General features: G+C 52.5%; 1 protein-coding gene across 1 annotated transcript in view; it reads left to right on the forward strand.

Annotated features, from left to right (window-relative positions):
* Positions 1–23,607, forward strand: part of Mroh5 (maestro heat like repeat family member 5) — a 70,212-nt gene extending 46,605 nt beyond the window's left edge. The window contains 13 exon segments of the mRNA XM_008851081.1: positions 7,967–8,112; positions 8,542–8,600; positions 9,668–9,849; positions 15,563–15,706; positions 16,145–16,259; positions 16,988–17,131; positions 21,270–21,446; positions 22,023–22,099; positions 22,101–22,143; positions 22,641–22,763; positions 22,889–22,994; positions 23,153–23,224; positions 23,507–23,607. Coding sequence (XP_008849303.1) covers positions 7,967–8,112; positions 8,542–8,600; positions 9,668–9,849; positions 15,563–15,706; positions 16,145–16,259; positions 16,988–17,131; positions 21,270–21,446; positions 22,023–22,099; positions 22,101–22,143; positions 22,641–22,763; positions 22,889–22,994; positions 23,153–23,224; positions 23,507–23,607 — 1,489 coding nt within the window.
* The last annotated feature ends 1,962 nt before the right edge of the window (positions 23,608–25,569 follow it).

The following is a 25,569-nucleotide window of genomic DNA, read 5'->3' on the forward strand; positions in this document are numbered from 1 at the left end:
TTCCTTTCCATTATCCTGGTTTCTGTAGTTATGTCTGGATACATACTCACTTATCAGGGTTTGGTTCTAGGATCCACATTATGAGGGAGAACATACCTCGCTTTTATTTTTTCTGAGTCTGTATTACTTCACTTAGTATAACAGTTTCTAGTTCCATCCATTTACCTGCACATTTCATGATTTCATCTTTCTTTACTGCTCAGTAAAACGCCATTGTATAAATGAACCACATTTTCATTATCCACTCATCAGTTGATGGACACTTAGGTGGCTTCCATCTCTTAGCTACTGTGAAAAGAGCAGCAACAAACATGGGTGTACAAGTGTCTCTGCAATAGGATGAGTTCTTTGGGTATATGCCAAGGAGTGGTATAACTGGGTCAAATGGCAGGTTCATTTGTAGTTTTTTAAGAGTTCTCCACTCTGCTTTTCATAGGGTTTGAACCAGTTTGCAGTCCCACCAGCAGTGGATGAGGGTTCCCCTTTCCCCACATCCTCTCCGACATTTGATATCATTTGTTTTCTTGATCTTAGCCAGTCTGACCCGGGTAAGGTGAAATCTTAAAGTGGTTTTAATTTGCATTTCCCTAATTACTAATGATGTTGAACAATAGGTGTTTGTTTTTATTTGATGTGCTCTAACCCCATCCAGTTTCCACGCAAGTCGGCAAAGCTACTTTGTCCTTTTTATGTTTCCTGTTTGCACCTACACTTCGCCAAAATGTGCCACTCATAGTGGTCTGGGGACACAGTATGCATGCGGGATCAGAAGCCCAGTCCTCACACTTGCCCAGCCAGCACTTTAACCACTGAGCCGTCTCCCCAGCCCGAGGGTTTTTCGGTTTGGGTTTTGGTTTTGAGACGGTGTCTTGCTTACGTAGCCCAGGACGGCCTTCGACTTGAGAATGCTAAGTTAACACAGCTGAGATGCTCTTTTGTTTGTTCCTTATGTTCCGTTTCTTTACTGAATTCAGCTGCCTCTCTTTGCAGATCTTACTGAAGTTTTTTGTGCTTTTTTGAGTGTTTTCAAGGTGGTCTCTGAGCACTTTCTTGAGTATGGAGTGAACGTGTCTCGGGACCCTCTGTGGATTGAACAATCTTCAGGGGCTTCTTTACTTTCTGTCTGTTTACTTGGATTTTCTGACTTTTTGCAAAAACTAGAATCTGTTGATTCTGTTTCCACTGTTTGTTTGTGTTGGAGTGTTTCCTGGGATTTCAGGTTCAATGGCACCCTCTTCTGTCAGCACAGCAAAGGCCAGGCAACTTGATAGACTTTGAGGTTGGTGGTAGGCAAAAGACTTGTAAGTTCTTTAATTCTTTGCAGGACCATGAATGTTTGTTTCCCCTTTCCCGTTCACCACCCAACATCCTCCTCATCACCATCCCTCCTCCCCTTCCTCCTCCTCCTTCCTTCCTTCTCCCAAACCTGTACATTTTGAAGACTGCATGCTATTTAAATCCCTTCCTGTGGCTGGTGCTCTGACCTCCCAGGGCTTTTTCTTTTCTAATGTATTTTAAGACCTGTGGATTTGTCTTCCTGAAAGTGGTTTGGGTCAAGGTCAACTCTTTGGGTGCCCTGTTTCCCCTTTCCAGAAGTTTCTTTCTCTTGCCCGCGGGAGGTGGCATTTTGTCTCTTTTTACGACAGTGATGGTTAAGCCTCGGAACCCCCTGCATCTGCACCAAAGTCACAGTTTCACTTTCCCTTCTTGTTTTTGTTCTTGCTTTAAGGAAATCCAGGGAGGTGGGGATTCGGGCAAAAGGCATCTCTTCAGCTGCCCAGCAGTTTACATCTCCCTCCCACTGTGTTGGAATTTATGTCATACTTCCCCGGTTCCAAGCACACTGCTTCTATGCACACCAACAGTGCCTCACACAGATTTATCTGGATTCATATCGGTTTCTGCCAATCACCTGAGCACTATCATTCGTGACTACTTTAAACATGAAAGTCTCCATTGGACAAGCTGGGGGCTGCATTGGAGATGCGAATTTGGACATCAAAATAGGCTTTGCAGTTCAGATTCCCAGGATGCCTCGCTCCTCCCCGCCCCCCGCCCCCCAGCATGCTGACTGAAGCTGGGCGGGTCCTTGCCCTCTTTTTGCAAGGCAGAGATTTGTTTGCTTGGTGTTGGTCTTGAACATCCATAAGCTAATCACACAACTCTATGGGGAGCTCTCCTATTAGTTCCCATCATGGCAATCGCTTTCTTAAAGCTACATATCATAACTCAGCATGATAATGCATACCTGTTAATCCCAGAACTCAAGATACTGAGTCAGGAGGATTACAGGTTTGAAGACAGCCTGGGTACACAGAACTTGTCTCGCAAAGAATATGCCACCTTGTCTCAGCAGGAGTGGTGAGCGTGAAGGACCCTCCTCCCAGTGTCCACGTAGCAAGTTCCTGACCAACCAGGGCTGTTAAGCAAGGCCCGGTCTCAACAACATCCCACACCAGTGGCGAGGTGTGTCTGAAAGGGCAAACAGAGTCATGCAGTGTGGACTCTCCCGGCGTCTTCTTGCCTGGCCTGTTTCCCTCCAGCATCCGTGTTTAAGATTCCCAGTGTGGCTCCCTCCTTGGCCATTGTGTGGCCCCGCGCTGTGAATGCCACGGCTCCTTTCCACCGCACGTGGACATATAATTGTTTCCCAGCAGAGAGTGTGGTGATCAGGGCTGCTGTGAACTTGCCTGCTGCATCCTGACACACTCAAGCACTAGATTCCCACGGTGGAGGTGAGGAGACAATGCACCAGGCGGAAGGTGCTCGGTGTTCCCAAGCACTGCGGGAGCACGCTGCTCCCTTCTTTCCGCTTCTTCTTGGCCATTGGCAATGTGAGCACACAGAGGTCCTGCCCGCATTCGCTCTTCCCTGTTGTCTAAGGATCTTTCATGAAACCTGGACACACGTCCCTTGTGTCTTGGATGTTAGAACGGCTCCTGTGCAGCAGCCATGTTCCCACCCCCACGTCTCCGGTCAGGAGCTGGTGTAGCTCACAGAGCTGCCTTGCCCGAGGTCCTCCTGCTGGTGTCACATAACATTCTCTGGCCCATTTGAACTGATTCTCAGGTATGATGTGAGCTACGGGCTCAGAATTTCTGACTCACCTCCCTCTCTGCTCACTGTTCCTCACAGACAAGTACCCAAGGGCATTCAATCCCTGAAGCTACAGTTACAGGTGATTGTGAGCCATCCAGCATGGGTGATGGGAACCTTCGGTCCTCTGCAAGAGCAGTATCCACTCTTAAGCCATGAGCCATTTCTCCAGCCTTCATAAATTTATGTGTATATGTATGTGTCTGAGTGAGTTTATGTGCGCCACACATGACAGTGCCCACAAAGGCCAGAGGGCATTGGATTGCATGGAGCTGGAGCTAGAATTACAGGTGATTGTGAACTGCCTTATACAGGTATTGGGAACCAGAGCCAGGTCCTCTGCAAAAGTAGTATATATTCTTTTTTTTTCTTTTTTTTTTTTCTTTTTTTTTTTCTTTTTTTTTTTTTTTTTTTTTTTGAATCTACAAAATCCTTGTGTTTTACACACACGAGACAGGGTCTCCCTGAACTCACTATGACTTGAACTCACTATGAAGACCAGGCTGGCCTTGAACTCACAAAGATCCACCTGACTCTTCCTCCCAAGTGCTGGGATTAAAGGCATGCGCCACCACACCCAGCCTAAAAGTAGTATATATTCTTAACTGCTGAGCCATCTCGCCAGCCCCAGACTTGTCTTTTTGAGACAGAATTTTGTAAAAAAGTCAGTCCTTGCCTTTGATTGGAGTGTTTATTCCGTTTACATTTAATATAACTGTCAGTGTGTTTGGGATTGAAGTTACTATCTTTACTCCTTCTAGACCAAAAAAAAAAAAGAATCTACAAAATCCTTGTGTGAATTGACACCACTCCATGTTAAAGCTTTCGTTGTTTAGTGTTACGTGAAATCTCACAAATCGAATCTGGAGTTGCCCCACTTTCCTGAATGCTTCTTGTCCTTTTCTGAAATTCAAATTTCCTGCCCAAGACTCTCTGTGAAGCCTGTCCCTTGGGCTATCTTTTAGTTTGGGTCAGTGTTTAGCAAGTGTTCTCAGCTTCTGTCAGAAAATGTCTTTATTTCATCTCCAGTCTTAAAAAATGTTTTCACTACATAGAACTCCAGGTGGGCAGTGGCAGTGGGTTCCCCCTTAGCTACGGTTTCATCGACCCATGTCAACTGCAGTCCAAAACTAATAAATGTAAAATTCTAAGGAAAAGAGTTCATGAGGTACTGTTCTGAGCAGTGTTGTGAGGCAGGGGAAGACCACACCACGTGTTGCAGTTTGTTATACTGGCTCTGCTTTCTCTAAGCCACTATAGATGATCTCACTGTGCCCAGGTCACACAAAGCTTCACGTCAGTGTGCACATCTACCTGTGGTCCAGCACCATTCCTGAGTTTCAGGCATCTAGTGAGAGTCTTGCAACGCACCCCTGCAGATTCGGGGGCACTCTATTACTCTCTTCTGGAGTAAGCAGGTAGCATTTCACCGCCTTCTGGCTCCCATCTCTGCTGCTGCAAAGTCAGCTGTCAATCTGTTGCTCTTGCAGGAACTATAAATCTATTTTTTTGTTTGTTTGTCTGTTTACACAATACCCAATTGCTATTGGATGACAGGGACTGGTAATTCTTCTCACTAATTCTCCTTCAACCACATCTAATCTGATCTTCAACCTTTCCATTGTATTTTAAATTTCAGATCTGGCATGTTTTAAACCAGATTTTGGCTTGATTCTTTTTCTGTGCTGTCTCTGTATCTTGCCATTCTCTGAAAGTATCTTCAGTGCTGCATAGCCCACACCTGAGCATCATGTCTGGGTTGTGCTCAGCTTGGTTCATCTGTTGCCGTGGCTGCTATCATCCATGGAGGAGTCCTGCTTCCTCATAGCCTGACTGGCATTAACAGTGTCCTAGACATTGTCTCAGAAAATGACAAGAATACTTTGGGGCCGTTTTTCTCCAGAGGGAATCTGTGCTTACTTCTTCCAAGCACTGAAGGACGCTATTGTGAAAGGCTACCTACAGCCAAATCCAGAGCTTTCCATTCCCTGGAAGCGCCCCCCGCCCACCTGCTCGAATCAACTGAGCATCACTTGGGATGGGGGGACCCCTCCTGTTAAACTAATCAGTCTCAGAACTCTGTCCCTTCATCTGTCCAAACGAAGGACCTGGTATGCCAGAATTGTCAGACTCCCCGCCAACCCTTCCCCTTTACCCCCCTCGCTGGCCTGGCTCCTCTACATGCTGACCTAACTCCAGTGGGTTGTGTTTTCTCCTGCCTTGTTTGTTGTTCTAAAGAGAGGAGCTGAGTCAAGTAACTTGATGTACTGCTCCTGGAAGATGGGGGCCTCTCGTTCCTTTTTAAGATAAAATTATCATTCACAGTCTGGGTGTGTTAGAATAGTGTAAAGTACTGCTTAGCTTTGGGAGGCCCTGGGTGTTCAGTTCTCAACACTGCATGCACATGTACACACACACACACACACACACACACACACACACACACACACCTTTCACATCCTATATAATTCACCCACTTAAAAGTACAAGTCAATAGTTTGGCATGTATTATTACTTCCATTGCGGTCATGTGTGTGACATAAAACCCGCCGTTTGAAGCACTCTTGAGGACTCAATTCAGCGGCATCACTTGCATCTACAGTGCTGCACGGCTGTAGCCACTATCTAATTACAAAACTTTCTCCTGCTCTGTGTGTGTGTGTGTGTGTGTGTGTGTGTGTGTGTGTGTCTGCACCACACCCTGCTCATCCGTTCATCTGCTGATGGATACCTGGGTTGTCTCCACCTCGTCTCCATTGTGAATAACCCGTTGTCAACACTGGCATACAAGAAGTCTACCCTCTATCTCTGCTGCCCCCACATCCACAGAATCAGAATAAGCCCCAGAGACACTGCACCCGAGCTGCCCCGGCACATGGTCCTGTCTTTACTCCTCAAGCAATGCAGCCTAACGCTTATTACACAGGATCTGCCTAGTGTTGGATAGTTGGTGTTAAGTGGGGAGATTTAAAGGAGGCACATGGGAGGATGTGTAGGTTATATGTAAAGAGTACATGGTTTTATACAAGGAACTTGAACATGGTTTTTATTTTATGTATATGAGCATTTTGCCTGCATATATTTAAGTGTACCATGTGCATGCAATACCCCCAGAGGCCAGAAGAGGGCATTTGATCCCCTGGAACTGGAGCTACAGATGGTTGTTAACTGCCGTGTGAGTGATGGGAACTGAACCCAGGTCCTCTGCAAGAACAGCCAGTGCTCTTCACTGCTGAGCTATCTCTCCAGCCTCTGGTTGTTTGGTTGGTTGGTTGCTTGCTTGGTAGGTTGGTTGGTTGGTTGGTTGGTTGGTTGGTTGGTTTTTTAGAGACAGGGTCTCACGTTCTAGCCCAGGCTGGCTTGTAACTCACTATATAACTCAAACCCCTTCAATCCTCCTGCTTCATCCTCCCAAGTGCTATCATGAGCCACCATGCCAGGCTGGGGCATCCACAGATTTGATACCCAAGGGAAATCCTAAAACCCCCCACCCCCACCCCCACCCCCATGATTCCAGGGGACAACTGTGTATGTCTGAATCTGTTCTCTGATTGTCATGGTGTGTGCACACAGTAAAGGTACTGGGCTCATGGCAGTCTAACCTCCCCTCCCCGAGGAACTGCTGTGATTTTTCCAGAGTGTCTCTGCCTCCTCCACTCTCCCAAGCAGTGTGTGGGTTCGAGTTTCTCCACACACTTGCTGGGGCTTGCTACACTCACTCCTCAGATGACACCATGGCAGTGGGCGTACAGTAACATGCAGTGGCTCCCAGCAGTCTCTGGTGTCAGCTCTTCCCGGAACTCCTCAGCCATTCATGACTCTTCTTTGAGAAATGTCTGTTCAAGCCATTGTCCTCCCGTGGGTCCGACTGTGTGTCTCTGCTCTTGGATTCATAGCTCCAGTTTTTCCCAAGCCTTGTTAGCTCAGACTCCCCCTGCCTCTGTGGGAAGCTCCATATTGCTGTCAGTGACCCATCCCCACCTTGAGTTAGTGGTGAACAGCCGGGCTCTTATCCTGGAAGCACTTGTTCCCTTGGCTCCTAGGAGCCTCACTCTCCTTTCCCTTTCCCCACTTCATTCTTAACTTCAACACTTAGTATCTGACACATCCCTGTCCCCCGATAGACTGTCAACCCTAGTACATCAAGGATTTTTGCCAATTCTGTGTATCTCGGTCACCTTCAGGAATGTTGCCTTCAGGGATTAGTGCTCAGCACAAAGGTGCAGACAGAGGGACAGACCAGGAGGCAGAATGGAAGTTCCCCCTGCAGACTCCCAAGCTCAGGGAAAGTCTTCTTACTCTGGCCTTTGGATACAGCCATGACCCCTGACTCTCCAGTCAGTCATCTGCAGTCCAAAGTCACACAGCCATGTGGGGCAGAGAAAGGATTTGCACCCAGTCCTTCTGACTTCAAAGGCCCTACACTCTCCAGGACTGGGAGCCACACTACGGAACCCCATCATCTGTGCCTACCTGGCAAGTGTCAGCTGGGCTACAGCGGCTTCCCGCAGGGCCTTAAGGGTCTGTCTTGACGTTTACACAGCTGCCCCACCATGGCCTTCCTCATTCTGCCCCACAGAGCCCCTTCTACCCAATAGTCAGGCCCAAAGGCTGCTGCAAACCACAAAACATCTACAGAGCCAACTCAGAACAGCCCCAATGTGCCCTTCCTGCCCTAGGCCTCTTCATGAGTGCAGGGCCAGTGCCCAGATACCAGGCAGGACCTTGATCACAGCACTCAGTGACCACCACCCCGCAAAGTAGGCGCAAGTATACTGTGGCGTTCACTGGGGCCCTAGGCACCGAGCCTACTCAACACGTCCAGCAGGCCTGAGTGCAGTGTACACTCACAACCTCTCTCTCTCCACAGCGATTCCTTCTGCCTGTGGAGGGCCCTGGGAGCCGAGGAGCCTGCAAGCCACCTGGTGCTGGCCATGCTGCTGGCTTGGCTATAGAGGAGGCCCCTGTCCACTGGTGCCAGCAACAACGCTCCTGTCCCAAGGAGAAGCCCTGCTTGTACTCGCTGGCCATGAGTCTCCACCCCCATCCCTGGCAAGCAGCCTTGTGAGCAATTTGGCCAGTGTGCCAGGCTGCCAGGAAGGACCCAAGGGAAGCCAAACCCCAGCCCATCCCCTATCTGGAGGAGAGGAGCCTCGGGCAGCCTCATCCAGAGATTGACACACAACCCCTGCCTCTAGGCTCAGATCCTAATGAATTGTTCAGGACTCTGAGCCCCCAGCAGAGGGTCAGGAGGGTCCCCCTTCAGGAATGCTAAGGGGACTCAGCCCTGGCTGTGCCTTGGAGGGGTGTGGCCTCTGGCAAGATGCAGACAGAGGCCAAGAGTGTGGGGCTCAAGGCTATGTCTCGTAGTGAGGTCAAAGGTTGTGGAGGAAACTTAGAGACTGCCTCTTGCAACACCGTCTTTTCCTGGGAACCTCTCTCCAGCTTTCTCCATCAGCCCATGCCCTGTGTGCGCACCCTGGGACGGGCGCCTGCTTGCTAAGGTAGCCACACCTATACCTGTCTGCTTTGGCTAGTCTCTTGCAAGGCAATAGCTGTGCCAGACACTGTGCAAAACTTTCCAGAGTCCTGACCCCAAACACCCCTGAACAACAGACCAGAGCTGCCCCTCCTCCCACCTGAATCCTCCCTAGACAGAAAGCTATTGTAAACACAGTGTTGAGAATACAAGAGGTGATCAGGCTGGGGAGCACGGACCAGGGAGCACAGGCTGGGGAGCACGAGCCAGGGAGCACAGGCTGGGGAGTGCCACCAGGGAGCACAGGCTAGGGAGCACAGGCAGGGGAGCACAGGCTGGGGAGCACAGGCTGGGGAGCACGGACCAGGGAGCACAGGCTAGGGAGCGCCGCCAGGGAGCACAGGCTGGGGAGTGCCACCAGGGAGCACAGGCTGGGGCGCACAGGCTGAGGAGCACAGGCTAGGGAGCGCTGCCAGGGAGCACAGGCTGGGGAGCATGGGCCAGGGAGCACAGGCTAGGGAGCGCTGCCAGGGAGCACAGGCTGGGGAGCAAGGACCAGGGAGCACAGGCTGGGGAGCACGGGCCAGGGAGCACAGGCTGGGGAGCACAGGCCAGGGAACACAGGCTAGGGAGCGCCACCAGGGAGCACAGGCTAGGGAGCACAGGCAGGGGAGCACAGGCTGGGGAGCACGGACCAGGGAGCACAGGCTAGGGAGCGCCGCCAGGGAGCACAGACTGGGGAGCACGGGCTGGGGAGCACAGGCTAGGGAGTTCCACCAGGGAGCACAGGCTGGGGAGCACAGGCTGAAGAGCTTGAGGTTGGAAGTACTTAGCTATGAAGCACAGGCTACAGAGCATCTTGTGGGGAGCACTTTGATGAGGAACACCAGTCTGGGGAGCATCAAGGAGACCAGAGCTATAGGTCCAAAGGCTCTCAAGGTGAGTGCACAGATAGTGTGGGCCAGTCCAGGATGAGGGACATTGTCTGAATGCTTAGATGGGGGTGGGGGGAGCATGTCTGAATATGGGTTTGGGTTCTCGCCTGGCCCAGAACCCTAGGACCTCAGACCCACATCCCTCCCACCCCAACAGGCCATGAACACAATTCACGAGCTGCAGTTCGCACAAGAGTTCAAGAAGGCCGTGCGGGATTCCTTTCCCCAGCTGTTTCTGTCCCTTCTGTCCCAAGTACACTATGTCCTGGAGCTGAACCTACCCACCGAGTCTGAACAGGGGCAGAAGGCCCAGGAGGCAGCCATGCCAAGCCCCCAGAGGTGAGCCTGGACCTCACAGGTTGAGCAGATCACCAGGCAACACACATACCTGTAGGACCACCCAGGGTAAAGTTAGCTTCTTGCCCCCAAGGAACAAACTGAGAGGGGGGGGAGAGGGAGAGAGGGAGAGGGGAGAGAGAGAGAGAGAGAGAGAGAGAGAGAGAGGGGGGGGGGGGGAGAGAGAGAGGGAGAGGGAGGAGAGAGAGAGAGAGAGAGAGAGAGAGAGAGAGAGAGAGAGAGAGAGAGGGAGAGAGAAGGAGGAGGAGAGGAGAGAGGAGAGAGAGAAGTGCTTAGACAATAGAGTTGTAGAGTTAGCTCCCCTGGGTTCAGAGGTCAGAGAACAAAAATCAGAGGGCTCGCAGCCTTGCTCTTAGAGCATCTGGGGAGAGCCCTTTGTTACTCCCTCACTTTTGCAGGTCCCAGGATCCCTAGTGGTCATGGCTTGACTTTTAGCCTCCACCATCCCATAACACTGTGTTCTACCTGCATCTAGATGCCCCTTTCTTACAAGGATACCAGTCACTGAGTTGGGACCACCCTAATAACTTCATCTTGACCTAATGGCATCTGCAAAGACCAGATTCAAAATAAGGTCACAAGCTTGGCTTGTATGAGAGTTGTCTCCAGCACATCTTTCTACAAGAGGCAATCATCCCATAGTAGCCATGATCTCAAATGCCATCCATGGCCACCATATCAGATGTGTATCTGCTTTCCTGGTCCCCAAGGGCGTGTGGCCACCCAGACCCTTATCAAGCAGGGGCCCCTGGACATGGCTACTCAGTCCCAACACAGTGTCTGTCTTCTTACCCCGTTTGAGGGCGCAGGACATGAGCGCTGTCCTCTCCATAGTGCAGATGGAGTAACAGAGGCTCAGGATGGCTCCTGTGTTCTCTAGTCAAGAGGCCGTGGGCTGAACTACAGGTGACCGTCCAGCCCTCACTCACCACAGCCAGATACCATGGCTGCCTGAGCAGACCCTGGCTTGTCTTTGTACAATGTTATGGACGGTTCCCTTCCACCCCACCTCACCAGGGTGGGAGAGACAGGCCATCTTCCTCTGCAGAAGGCTCTTGGTCATATTTCCCAGAATCCAATAAGCAAGTCTTTAAAGAACCACTGGGGCTCCCTCTTTTCATTTGTGTGATGATGTGCTTCACACAATTTGTCAGTTTTAACAGCTCTCCCCAAGGCTCGTCACCAAAACAAATGTCACTTCTCCTCAGACTGCCTCTGAATTCAAATGTGCACAAAATCCCTTTTTTATTCAGATCAACCAAGCAAAATGCATGAATCTTCCCTAATAAGCTAATAAAAACGTTCTCCTCTCAGAGCATGAGAGGGTGGGGAGCATGCAAATGCCTCCTCCTCCTACCGCTCTCCTCTCTAGGGGCTCTTCCCCCAGTGCCCGATGCCCTCAGCTCTGTTTATTTACCAAATCACATGGCAAGGCCTCCCCACCCATCCTCTATGAACAGTGACTCCCCCCGCAGTTCCCACCCCACCCTGCACCATGCAGTCACCTCCCAACACCTGATATCTGTGCCTCTTTCCTGGTTTGCTGCCTGTTCCCCAAGAATGGAATGTCCTAGAAGGCAGAGCTGTCTGTTTCTCTTGGGTTCTTCTCTGGGGCATGAGAAGTCCCACATGCCTGGGGTCCACGGGTGGCTTTCCCTATGGATGGAGCAGAATCTTTGTCCACCTCAGCTCTCTGTCCCTCACTGGCCACTCTATAGGCTTGTCCTAGAGGTGACCCTTGCAGCCACGGGCTCGAACTTACCATGGGCAGAATCCATGAGTTCTGATTGGCTCAGCTCCAGTTACATGCCCATCCCTGAATTAATGGAAACCTTCAAGACTCTAATTGGCTGAGCCTAGCTCTTGTGTCTACCTGAAGCTGAATTGAGCCTGAGCCCCACTCCCCAGAGGAAACTTCCTGACTGGCATCACCTAAAGAGGCCCAGGCATAGGGCAAGCCAGCCACAGGGCACATGGACAAGGGTGCCAGCCAGTGGTTACAGCAGCTGGCTGCCATTCTCCAGGTCTTGGAGGGTAGGTGGTTCTATGAGCTGTCACAGTCCAAGGCACCTTGTACCAGGTTGACCAGCACTACTGAAAAGAGGGGCTGAGGAGGGGGTACGACTGCTCACTCCTGAGTGTGTCCAGATGCCCATGGGCTAGATGGCCCAGGACAGTGGGTTCCAGCCAGGTAAGTCTTGCTGCCGGTGGACTTCTGAGGCTCCTGACATCCTGCTCAGCTGGGCCAGGCCCCACGCCCAGGAGGGACCTTTCCTTGCTTTCCTGACTCACAAAGACCCTTGCCCTAGAGACTTCACCCAGGTCAGTTCTCAGCTGGGTCTTCTGCCAGCCAGTGTCACTCCTGCCCCTTGAAGGACTTCCCAGTCCTCCACTGTCACCCTAGCTCCTGAGATACCTCATCCCTCTATTTCCAAGTCACCCTCCATCTTCCTCTTACCCTGGCCTGGCCTTAGTGCTTGCCTCTGCACTGAGGCAAGGGGAAAAAACATGATTTTAAAAAAATGCAGGCATGTGCACACACTAATCCTAGCACTGAATCCTACGCCTGAACCCAGGATCCCAAGTTCTGGGCCAGACTCTGCTATACAGAGAGTTTGAGGCCAGCTGAAGCTACATAGCAAGACCTTGTCTCAAAAATAAAAAGGAGAAAGATGAATCTCATATCCATTAAGGTAGCTACAATCACAAAACAGAAAGCAGTAGAGGTCAGCAAGGATGTGCAGAAACAAAGCCTTACACACTGTCTGTGAGCGTAGAGATGGCACAGCTGTGCGGAAGACAGTGTGCACGCTCCTCAAAAGAGTCAACTGCAGCATGCGGCACGGTGGCACGTGCTTACACCAGCACTTGGGAAGCTGAGGAAGAAGGAGTATGAGTTCTAGGCCAGCCTGGGGTATACCATGAGACTAGATCTCCAGAAAAAATATACAGAATGACCACGCAACCCAGCAACCTCACTTTTGCTCTGAGTTTCTACCAGAAAGAAAATGAAAGCAGAGACTCAGAACAGTCTAGAAACATTACTGACCACCACTATTCACAGTGGCAGAACTAGAAGCACACCAAGAGTCTGGATGGATGGATGGATGGATGGATGGATGGATGGATGGATGGGTAAATGGATGGATGGATGGATGGGTGGATAGGTGAGAGGTGGGTGGACAGGGGAGTAGGTAGATGAATGGATGGATGAAGGGATGAATGGGTGGGTAGGTGGATGGATGGATGGATGGATGGATGGATGGATGGACAGATGGATGGATGGATGGATGGACAGATGGATGGTTGGATGGATGGGTGTGTGGGTGGTTGGGTGAATGTGTGGATGGGTAGATGGGTGGATGGATGGATGGGTGGGTGGGCAGGTAGACAAATAGACTCAGGTAGTGGGATACTGCATTAGCTACTGTTCTCTGCTGTTATCAAATACCTGACAAGCAACTTGAAGGAAGGAATTCCTTATCCTGGCTGGTGTTTCAGAGGGTTCAGACCATGGCCCACTGGTCCCATGCACTTAAGTCGAGCATCATGGCCGCAGGAGCATGTGGTGGAAGCTTTTTTTCACTTCTTGGTAGACAGGAAGAAGAGAAAGGGGACATACCAGAAGGAACCAGAGGCATGTTCATCTTCCAGATGAACCATCACAGGCACTGCTCAGCCGTGACAAAGAGTGATTCTGCATGTGGAACACCACAGATGAACCTGAGGACTGATGCTGAGTGACATAAGCCAGTTATCAAAAGGCAAACAGCCGAGCCTGCACTTGGTGGTAGAGGAAGAAGGATCAAGGGTTCAAGGTCCTCCTCAGCTACATAGCAAGTTCAAGGCCAGTCTGGGGTACATGAGACCCTTTCTCAAAATACAAAACAACCCAAGAAGACAAGTGCTATAGGATTCCACTCCTGTAAGGTCCCTAGAGGAGTCAAATCCACAGGGATGGGAGGTAGAATGGTGGGGCCAGGGGTGCACAGGAGTGGGGAGTCAGCATTTATCTGGGAAGATGAAAGGGCTCTGGAGATGGAGGGTGGTAAGGGTTATACAGTATTGTGGCTGTGCTTAGGTCACCAAACCATCTGCCTAAAATTTACTAGAATGGCAAATTACATGTGATCTGCCCTATTACCTCAATTAAAAATAGAAGTAAGCAGCTGGGGAAACGGCTCATTGTGTAACGCACCTGCCGAACAAGCACGAGGAACGTGGCTTGAATTCCCAGAACCCACGTAAAAGTTGGAGGTGACAGCATGCATCTGTGATCTCAGCGCTTCTGTGCTCAGATCAGAGACAGAAACAGAATTCCTGGAAGCTCGCAGGCCAGCTAGCCTGGCCTATGAACTGTGAACAAGAGACCCTGCCTCAAACAAGGTGGAAAGTGAGGGCTGGCACCCAAAGGTTGTCCTCTGACCACACACACACTGTAGCATGTCCACACCACATTCACACACGCAGACACAAAGTACATACACAAAACATATGTATAATCAATGTTTTTTATTTTATGTGTATGAGTGTATTGCCTGCATGTATGTAAGTGCACCTGTGTCATGCAATGCCCGTGTCATGCAATGCCCACGGATGTCAGAAGAGGGCATCGGATATCCTGAAACCAGAGTGACAGATGGTGGTTAGCCACCACTCGGATGCTAGGAACTGAACCCGGGTCCTCTGCAAGAGCAGCCAGTGCTCTTAACCACTGAGCCATCTCTCCGTCCCCATAATCAATTACTAAACAAATAAAAACAAAAGTAAAACCAGAGAGAAAGCAATGTGGGGCTGGGGAGTGCCCTGGTGTCTGGCTGGCCCTTGGGGAGCACATGAGCTTCATCTTCCTTTCTGGGGAGACTTTGCCCCTCTGGTCCAGCGTGGGAAAACGAAAAGGCTCTAAGGGTGGGCATCACTGGTTTGTGGGGATGTGGAGAGGCTGAAGAAGGGCTGGTGGAGGGATCCGGGGACTGCCCCATGGCTGCATGTGGCATGCATGTGAACTTAAAAGCATCTGGGTGTTGAGGACTTTAGGGACATGCAGAGGGTGTGACTTCCCCCTAGCAATCAGGCAGGCATCCCTGACAGCGCTGAAACACGCTGGTCCAAGCAGACACCTTCAGTTCAGGGAGAGCGAGGCATGCACTCAGCGCATCCAAGCCAGGGGTGGCCAGGGACAACCAGCCATGGGACCAAGCCACCCTAGACTTCACGGGCCTGCATTCCCAGGCTCCTCCCTGTTTCCAGTACTGCGTTTAGCACAAGGGCCCTTCCAGGTGCCCAGCGCTGACAAGCACAGGGTTGCCTGCTGCTCCCTGCTCTGTGTTCTTTGTCTAGATTTAAACATCTACATCTCTCAAGGCTCAGCCAGGACCCTCCCTACCCTGGGACATGGGAGACCCAGAGCCTAAGACCACCCACAGCCCTCTCCATGCCTGTCTCCTGTGCTCTGTCCTGTAACCCAGCTGCATAATGACTGCAGACTCATCCTGCTGTGAAAGCATGGCCGGGTAAACACAAGGCCCTCCAGTCCCACCCGAGCAGCTTACCATTTCTGTGTTGAAGAAGGGAATGACCATGTAGACTTAGGGAGGAAGGCTTCACGGCAGAGAGCCAGGACCTACTTCCCAAGGGCAGGGGAAGGCCCAGGTGAGCTCCGCAGCCCTGAGTGGACCCTGGCCTCTCTGCTTCACTGTAGCACATCGCTGGAGACACTGAAGAGTCTGCTGTCCACCAGCGGGCACTGGCATGGCTTTGCCCACCTGGAGCTGCAGAGTGCCTGGGAGCACTTCGCCTCCATCCACACCTACCCACAGGCCGTGGGCCTCCTTGCCAGGTACTAGAGGGGCGAGGGCAGGAGAGGCTGGGTGTATAGATCACAGTGGTCAGCCCTCAAGCCTTGCGGACCACTTGAGGTCATCTAGGGCAGCCCAGGGGCAACACCCCTTAGATCCACATACATGCACACAGCAGCCCGCAGGCATGGGCAGCCCCAGCCACACACACACTCCCAGAACACTCAGACCCTGTAGGTGCAGACTCCTCCCCACCTAAGTCCCAACCTAGCCATTGACCTCAGGAACAAGAACTGCCTATTCCTCCTTTCCCTCTCCCAAGCCAACCCAGGCCTGGTACATGGGAAAGGAACATACTAACAGAGACACATGCCAGCCTTACCATGCTGGGATTCGCTTGGCTGCCCAGCCTGACCAGCTAAGGAGGTGGTGGGAGGTAGACTCTGGGCAGTGACTATAAAACCAGGCCCTGCCCCCAGGGCCATGCTGCAAAACCAGTGCAAACAGATCAAGGCAGTCCTCGGCTACCTGCTGCCCAGCCTACGGAACCAGCAGGAGCAGGAGAGGAAGACAGCCATCCTGGTCCTTGTTGAGGTAGGGCAGGGCAGGGGTGGACCCTAGACACCATCCCCCAATCTCCTCAACCCCAGGCGGGATGCCCACTGGACCTCGCCTTGTGGGGACAGGCTACCCAAATGCCCCTTCCTCAATCTCTACAGGGGTCCTCCATCCCTCAGGATCCTCAGCCTGTAGCCTTGGAGGACCTGTCTCTCCTCCCTTCCCTGCCCTCAAAGACCCTGGCAGAGTTGAGAGTTCTGGGTGTAGACTCAGTAGATCATATTCGAATGAAACACTGCCCTGCTCATATGTGACTCAGGGCCTCCACCCTAGAACCTTGAGCTATAAGGAATGATTCAATGAGGGCTGGGTGTGGTTCTGGCCGTGGCACAGCCTGGGGGTTTTCTCCATAGCTGGCACCAGTTACCTGGTCTCTAGCTCAATCCAGTGCCTCATGTCACTTCCCACTCTGCCAAAGGGATTTCTGAGCCGTCCTCCCCAGAGACCCCGTTCCCTGTGTGTCCCATGAGCCTGCCACTGGTATAAGCTGGATCCAGACTTGCTATTTGACCTCTCTGGGCTTCCATTTCCCCAGCCACACTTAGAAGGATTTCAAATGCTTGTTAACCCCAGTACCCAGGGGGTGCCAGTGAACAATCCCCCCCAAAATGCTGTCCAGACCCTGGCCCCAGAACCCCCAACACAGATTGAGGCTGCCCAGGAGACAGTGCCAGTCCTGAGTCACCTGCCTTTGGGGCCCCCAGTTCCTCTACAGCCCTGCTCTGTTGGAGATGCTTTCCAAACAGGCTGCCCTCACTGTGCTGGCTCAAGGCCTCCAGGACACCAGCCCTGAGATCCGTGTGGCTAGCTTGCAGGGCCTGGGAGACATTCTCTCCCACCCGGAGAAGGTAAGGCCAGAGGGGCAGGTAGCTATAGGCATCAGGGGTGAGCAAGGCCCAGTGGATAAAACCCTTAGCTCTGTCACTTCCGGTAATGTCACCAGAGATACTGACTTCCTGTCTCTGGGCCTCGGCTTCCTCATCTGCAGAAAAGGGGGCATTGTGGGAGGGGGAAGTGCCTGTCCCCTAGAAATGAAAAACCCCCTTACACACACAGGGCAGGGGAGCCAGGCAGGCTGCACCCCTCACTTGGCCCAGAGAAAAGATCCCCTGAGACTCATGGATGGATCTTCCAATTCTCCATTCCCAACCAAGTCTACCCAATACCATAGCAAACCTAATCCCATAAGGGACAGCTGGAAGGAAGAAGTCCTGCAATATAGCCTTTGGGAGACCTGCCATTCCCTATCTACAGCCCTCAGTTCAGACATCTTCTTCACTGTGGGTACCATGCAATAAGAGCCAGGCCCTGAATAAACCCACACCCAGACTATTGAGGAGGCTGCTCAGGACTCAAGCCTTAGCATTCATGTCTATAAAATGGGATGGAAATTGGACGTGAATGATGGGTGGGTCATGAGACCAATACCAGCTGTGGTCAGCATGCTGGCCATAGTCAGCCCTCAAGCCACTGTCATCACAAGTAGCAGCACCACCCAATTATGAGCAGCTCCCTGTGGTCCTGCCAGTGGTGACCCAGCCACTGATGCTGAACTAGATGAAGGTGTTCTTACCAGAGGGAAGTGTGAGGTCTTCAGCTCTACTCACCCTAGGAAGTGACAGACACACTCTGTCGCTGCTGGGGGAGGCTGCTGTGAACACAAAAACTTTCAGAGTTTGCAGGAGAAGCTGTGTTCATGGGATGGCCTCAGAAGAGACAGTTTCCAAGGAAGCCCCAAAGCCTCTTTGACCATCAGCCTAGTTCACTCCAATTCTGTGGGACTTGTTGGCCTTCACATGGTTAAGGAGGGTCACCATTAGTGTCACCATTGTCAGCAAAGTGGGGAAATGGGTAAGAAGCCCCAGCCTCGGCTGAGGAACTATTGGCAGTTGATCACTGCTGGGTGAAGGACAGTTGGTCTTCTCTAAGAGATTGACAATTGGTAAGTTGACCAGGCTCCAGTGGATGGACTCACACCGAGGGATACTACACATGGCACAGAAGTGCTTAGTAATAGATGGTGGAGATAAGCTAGGACTCATCAACCTGCTCACTCACCCACCTATCCATTTGCCCTCTGTCCACCCATCTGTCCATGCACAAGCCCACCTACCCGCCATCCTTTCAGCTATCTATTCACCAACCCATCCACCCACCCAGCTGTCCGTGGGCCAAGCCATCCATCTTCCCAGCCACATACCCAACTACCATCCACCCATCCCTCTGTCTATTCACCAACCCATCCACCCACCCAGCTGTCCGTGGACCAAAATATTCAACTTCCCATCCACCTACGCCACCAATCCATCATCCACTCATCCCTCTACCCTTCTGCCTATCCATCTATCCACCAACCCATCCAGCCACCCCTCTGCTCAAGTACCCATCCATCCACTCACTTATCCACTTACCTACCTACCAACCATACCCATCCATCTGCTAACCCATACATCCATCTACCCACCCATCCATTCACCCATCTGTTCACGCTCCAAGCCATACATCATCCACCCATCCCTCCTATCAAAGGGCTATTCACCAACTCATCCATCAATCCATCTGCCCATTCATCCACTCACTAACCCATCTACCCACCAACCAACCACATCCATACATCTGTCTACCAACCCATTTATCCACCCATCCACAAATCCCACCAATCTGTTTACCCACCCATCATCCTACCTGACCGCATCCATCCATCTACTCATCCAATCCATCTATCCATCTGTTTGGTCATCCATTTACCCATCTACCCATGAATCTATCCACCCATCCATCCATCCACCCATCCATCCACCTAGCCCACCAATCCATCCATCCATCCATCCACCTAGCCCACCAATCCATCCATCCATCCATCCACCCATCCATCCATCCACCTAGCCCACCAATCCATCCATCCATCCATCCACCCATCCATCCATCCATCCATCACTGAGTGGTGGGGGCGCAGAACAGTGTGAGCGAGTCTCAAAACAATTGTGTTGAAACAAGCCAAGTGGAAAAAGAATACATACCACCATCCAGCCACCATCACCCATCCACCAATCCATCCATCCATCCATCCATCCACCTAGCCCACCAATCCACCCATTCATCCATCCACCCATCCATTCATCCATCCATCCATCCACCTAGCCTACCAATCCATCCATCCATCCATCCACCCATCCATCCATCCATCCATCCATCCATCCATCCACCCACCTGTTCACTGGCCTTCCATCTGACTTGTTCTTTCATTACTTCATCTGTTCATTCTCTATATTTATTCAGCTAGTGTTCTCTCATTCATCCATTCATTCATTTAATGGTCAGTTTTCTCTGCACCCACTGCAGCTGTTCTTCCAGGTAGGTGATCAGTAGGCAGTCTCCCTGAGCCCTCTCTGTACCTTGCACTGAGGAGGGCTCTATAGGGAATGCGGAGGCAGACAAGAGCACTACTAGACCAGGAGGGCTAGATCAAGAAAAAGAAAACAAGCTGGAGAGATGGCTCACGGGTAAGAGCACTGACTGCTCTTGCAGAGGACCTGGGTTCAATTCCCAGCACCCCCGTTGTGACAAACCATCAGTAACTCCAGTTCCAGGGTATCTGATGACCTCTTCTGACCTCCGCAGGCATTGCACAACACAGGTGCACTTACATACATGCAGGCAATACAGTCATACACATAAAATAAAAATAAAATATTTTTTTTTAAAAAGGAAAAAACAGTTCCAAGCTCCAAATCAGGTGTGAACAGAAGTCACAACAGAACCAGAGGGAATGTGCAGGTGCAACAGAAACGCACAGAGCCCTACTGTGTGAGACAGTTAGGACAGGACAGACCACCTGCCCCGTACCAGCAGACACACTATGCTGTACGTGCCCGATTTCTCTCCCAGCCCTACCTATCCAAACTCCATCCTGCCATCCTGCCAGGCAAGACCCCAGGTCCAAGCATACATACCACATGCCCAGGAAGTACATGTTGCTGTCAAATAACTCCATGGAAATTAATTTAATATTTTTTAATTTTATTTATTTTTATTTTATGTTTATTCATGTATTGCCTGCATGTAAGTGCACCGTGTCATGCAATGCCTGGGGAGGAGAGAAGATGTCGTTGGATCCCCTGGAACTGGAGTTACGGACAGTTGACAGCTGCCATGTGGGTGCTGGGATTTGAACCTGGGTCTTCTGCAAGAACAGTAAGTGTTCTTAACCACTGAGCCATCTCTCCAGCCCCATGAATTTAATATTTTAAACCAAACAGACCTTAGGGGACAAAGTGTGAGGCATCTGACCATTCATCTAGAGCTTTCAGCATACTGCCAACAAGTGGTGCAGGTAGAATGGGCTGAAGATGAACTTTAAAAAATGGAAGAGGTGGCACACACCTTTAGTCCCAGCACTTGGGAGGCAGAGGCAGGCGGATCCCTGTGAGTTCAAGGTCAGCCTGGTCTACATAATGAGTTCCAGGACAGCTGGGGCTACAAGGAGATCCTATCTCAAAAAGACCAAAATAAATAAATAAACGAAGAAATAAGAAAAAGAAGAAAGATCACCACAGTACCATGGTATATACACCAGGCAGCTTGGGAGACCCAGAATGAGCTGATGGAGTCAGCACATGAAGAGCACACACCTAGAGACCTGCCACCCAGAGGGGCTGAGACAGCTCACCTCCATCAGCCAATCCAGGAGAACTGCTCTCATCCTAAGATGAAAGGTCTGGAGGCCCATCTCAATAAATGCAACCTGACTTCTTGGTCCAAACCCAGACCCCACCTGACCCAAAGGGAGCTGGAAATGGGGGTAAAGTACTCATGGAGGAGGGGATGGTGGCCCCAGGCCCAGGAATTAGGAGCTGGGGCCCGAGGAGTATAGAGGCAGGGTCAGTGCCTAACAGGCGAGGTAGGGGTGAGGGGCTCTGGGCCAGACTCAAGGTGAAGGGGACAGAGGTGTGCCCTCCACCCAGTGCCCCCCGCCATCTCCCATAGGAAAGTCTGTTGTGAGGGAAGCTGCCAGCCCTCCTCAACGGCTTATTCCAGAACAGCGAGCCGACGGTGGTGGGCATTATGGGCATGGTATCAGATGTGCTGCACTGCCTGGGCTCACAGGGCACAGACGCTCAGAGCCTCAGCGTCGCCACCAATGCCTGCTTCTTCTTTGATTATGTGAGTATGAGGACAGTGAGGCCTGGGCCTCCCACAGGCCTCCCCTTCCCTCCTCACGCCTCAGAACCCCTTCTGCCCTCTCACTGCGCTGGATACTGAGCCCAGGGGAACTGGCAGGCTGTGCACCCACAGGGGCACCAGAGCCGGCCAGCTGTCTTCCAGCCCCTTCCTCATGGCTAAAGAGTGCCAAGTCCCCCCCTCCCCACCAACTAGCCCCTCTAGATCCTGTCCTACCATTGACCACACAGACCTCTTAATCTAACACCAGTCTCTGTGCCCAAAATGGCCACCTCCCCTTCACTGGGAAATGGAGGATGAGCCACCCTACTGCCTCCATGGTACCTGGTTGTCTGGGTGACACTGTGCACCCCTGTGGGACAGGGTGATTCCATTTGAGGATGGTTTGGGACATGACCTGGGGCTCTGTCTGAGAGGGAGGTCTGACCCTTCTCTGAACCTGTCTGAGGAAGGAGGCATGACCCTACCCTGCATTCATAACCCTGACTGCGGGAGCATAGTGGGGTAAGAGCTCCAAGTTGGGGAGCATGGGATGCCCTCTAAGTCCCTGCCTTGTAGGAGCGGGACAAGATTCAAGCAGCAGCCATGGCAGACAAGGAGCTGAGCGGCCTGCAGACCCAGGTGTGCCAGAGCATGGTTGCTCCTGCACCTGAAGGACCAGTGTCCAGCTGTTGTCACGGTCAGTGCCCACCCACTGCCGTTCACCTCGGCCAGGGACAGGGCAGGTGGCCCAACCTGGCTGGGGCCAGAGGGCAGCAGCAAAGGGTCTAGCCACCCACACCACTTTACCAAACTGTCATCCCCCGGCATGCACTGGCACATATGCACATAGACCCACATATGCATATGACCCACATAGAGTGGGTCAGACCTGCAGGCTTTGCCAGGGCACAGTGAGACACGGCACTTAGTAAACCTGCTGAAGCACTAATGGAGTCCTCCCTACAGTCCTCCCTTGCCATGGAGCGGGAGCAAGAGCAGCCAGTTCCCCACAGAGAGTACACAGAGCTGCATGCCTTCCATGGGGTGCTGTGACGGGGAGGGGGGGGCGCTTCCACAGACACCAGCACAAGGGGCTGCTCTGGTGCCCACTGAAGCCTGTGGTCACTGAGGAGTGAAGGTCAGGCTCACCCACATGTGGACAGTGGGTGACCCCTCCCCGGGCTGTCTCTACAGCAGGCCAAGTTCACTTTCTACCGCTGCGCGGTGCTGCTCCGTTGGCAGCCACGGCACACCCTGTCCTGCACACTGGCCCGGGAGACTGGCCTCAGTGCCCGCCACTTCCTCTGGTCCTGCCTGGTGAGGGGCCGAGGATAGCTGTACCGCATGTACTGTCCTTCTCCCCAAGGAGGTAGGGATGGTGTGAGTAGAGGTCAGGGGTGCCTATGGCCCAGGCAGTGACAGGCGGCATCTCCTTTGGCCAGATGACCCACAGCCAGGAAGAGTTCAGCATCCACTTGTCACAAGCCATCAACTACCTGCACAGCCACCACCACCACATTAAGACCTGGGCAGCACTCTTCATAGGGCAGCCAGAACCAAGCTTGGAGTCCTCCACCCACACCCCCACCCCGGTCCACCCCCAGAAGGGGAGGACAGGAGAGGAGATGGGGTTGAGGAGGGCAGGGTGGGGCTCGAGCCCAAGAGCCCCCAGCCTCCACCCCACAGCTTTCCACCTTGCCCAGGGTACACTACCTGCTACCAACCCCAGGCTGTGTCACAGATGGTGAATGAAGAGGACATCAAGCTGCTGTTCTGCAGTGAGAAGCCGTCTCCAGGCTCCTAGCCTCGTTCAGCATGCCCCTTTCACAGACAGTGGCACTGAACCCTGTCCAGCCCAGTATAAGGATAAGACCCAGGCCTCCCAAGCAGACCCTGTCCCGCCAGGGCACCTGAGGGATGGGGGCTCTGCCCACTCCATGCTGCCCAGTGAGGAAAAGAACCCTCTTAGCCTCACACCCACCCTACCCAGATGGAGTTGGGAGGAAAGGGGGCTGCTCCCAGTCCAGGGTCACCTCTGACTTGTCCTTTCTTTCCTGAAGCTTTTAAAGACCTCAAAAAAGACTCAGAGCCTGGCACCCAGGAATTTGCCACCAGACAGCTCTCTTTCCTTCGAGAGGTGTCAGCCAGACCGAAGAAATGACTTCCAGACAGCCTCTCCACCTTCCACCTCCCAGGACAGTCCTGCCCCCTTGTCCACACAGACCTTGGTTGCATAACTTTTTTCCATTTGAAATAAAAAATTCTAGATTCGACAAAGAAGTGTAATACCTGCCCACTTCCAGTCCACCACCTGACCGCTCTCTACTATGGCCAAGCCAAGTCCCAAAAGATATTGGCAAGATTCAGGGTCAGGGTCAGGCAGGGAGGGGTGGAGCAGAGGCCAACTGTGAAGTCTGTGATGGACCCTGTTAATGAGAGCTCAGGAATGAGGTCAACTTCATGTAGCCTGAGCAGAGGTCACAGGCCCACAGCTGAGCAGCCCACTCATGGAGTGGGGGCATCCTCCAGTGTCCCAAGCTCTGCAGGGAATGTGGGACTGGACCCCCACCTCGGGGCCTTTCTAGCCCAGGACAGGATCTTTCTCCACTTTGCCTACAGCAGGGCTGGCCAGACAGCCCTAGACAAAGGCCTTGGCTATCTGTCCCCAGCTGTAGGCCCCGCAGACCTGCCAGCAGAGCAGAACACAGAGGGTCCCCAGCTCTCTGAGAACCCCCAGCCACCCCTTAGCCAGAACCTGCCCCTCAGCCTCAAGTTCCCCATTGGAAAAATGGGCAGACAGGCCCTCAGGTACAAAGAACTTGTGGGGGGGCGACTTTCCCATAGACTGTCATCCTCAGGGCCCACCAGACCAGCCAGGTCTACCCGGGGTGCTCAGTCAGCACACCCACCCCTGGGCTCTGTATCTCACCCAAGCACCTCTGGGACCTCCATACCGCACCACCACCACCCCAGCCCCATGGATTCTGTGCTGGACACACATAGACACACACACACATATACACGCACCACCTTGCCCAGGTGAACCCTTTTACTCTGTCACTCCCACCCCCTGGACTATGTGCCTCTTGGGGCAGGAATATGCTGCTGAAAACCTGGATGGTGGCCTGAAAAACTACAGTGATCTTGTGCAAATAGGCCATGGCTGCAGAGGAGTTTGCAGGAGCTGCTCACAAGGCTGCAGCCTGCTACCCAGGCACGAGGCCTGCCTTACTGGGAAGGGCAGGAACAACTGATTGCTGGTGGTCTGGGCAGACTCCTTGGGTGTCTCAGGACCTAGTCCAGAGCTGGGTCGGATGGGAGGACACTGGGCAGACGTGTGGAGCCTTAAGAGAGGACACAAGTGGGTGGCAAATGCAGATGGGAGATGGTCTGTGCGTGTTCTGAGCAGACAGGAAGGTCTGCAAAGGCCTATGGCCATGTCCACAGTGGTATCAGTACCCAGGGCGCTGGGGCGCACAGCCAGCCATCCCACCACACAGCCAGCCCTGCACCCGACTCCTCCCAGCCAGGCTCTGTCCCTCCTTCTCCCTTTTCCTCAGCTTATGAAAGAGCAAGTCCACAGCTCAGAACTTGTGGCAGGGCAATCGGACCCTACTTGGGCCCTATTCCACCCCAGCCTCCCCACACTTTCAGACCCACCTGTACCCCACACCACCCTGATGCCCTCACGCTGTCTTCCCTCCCTCCCTGGATGATGGGTGGCATTTTCAAAGTCAATGGTCTCTGCCCAAATCTCAGCCCACCACCCCTCACTGGGCTCTTCTCTGGAACCAAGGGGTTAAAAAACGGACCTATGGCTGAGGCCACCCCATGGGGCACATGTTCCTGGATAGTCCAGGTACACCCCACCCTGTCCTGCGGAGGGGACCCAGCCTTACTTTCTAATGCTCCAACCCCAGAACTGTCACTACGCCAAAGTGTGGTTCTGCCTTAATGTGTCAAAACCTTGCAGACCCAAGCTGGGGTGCAGAGCCTAGTGCGGCCACCAGAGGGTGCCATGGAAACATACAGAACTTTTAGCACACATTGGGACAGCAGTGAAGGGCACCTCAACCTCCCAACACCCTACAACCTCCACCTGACCCTGCAACACTCAACGCAC

Source organism: Nannospalax galili, unplaced genomic scaffold, assembly GCF_000622305.1.
Source record: "Nannospalax galili isolate Female #2095 unplaced genomic scaffold, S.galili_v1.0 scaffold525, whole genome shotgun sequence".
Classification (NCBI taxonomy): Eukaryota; Metazoa; Chordata; class Mammalia; order Rodentia; family Spalacidae; genus Nannospalax; species Nannospalax galili.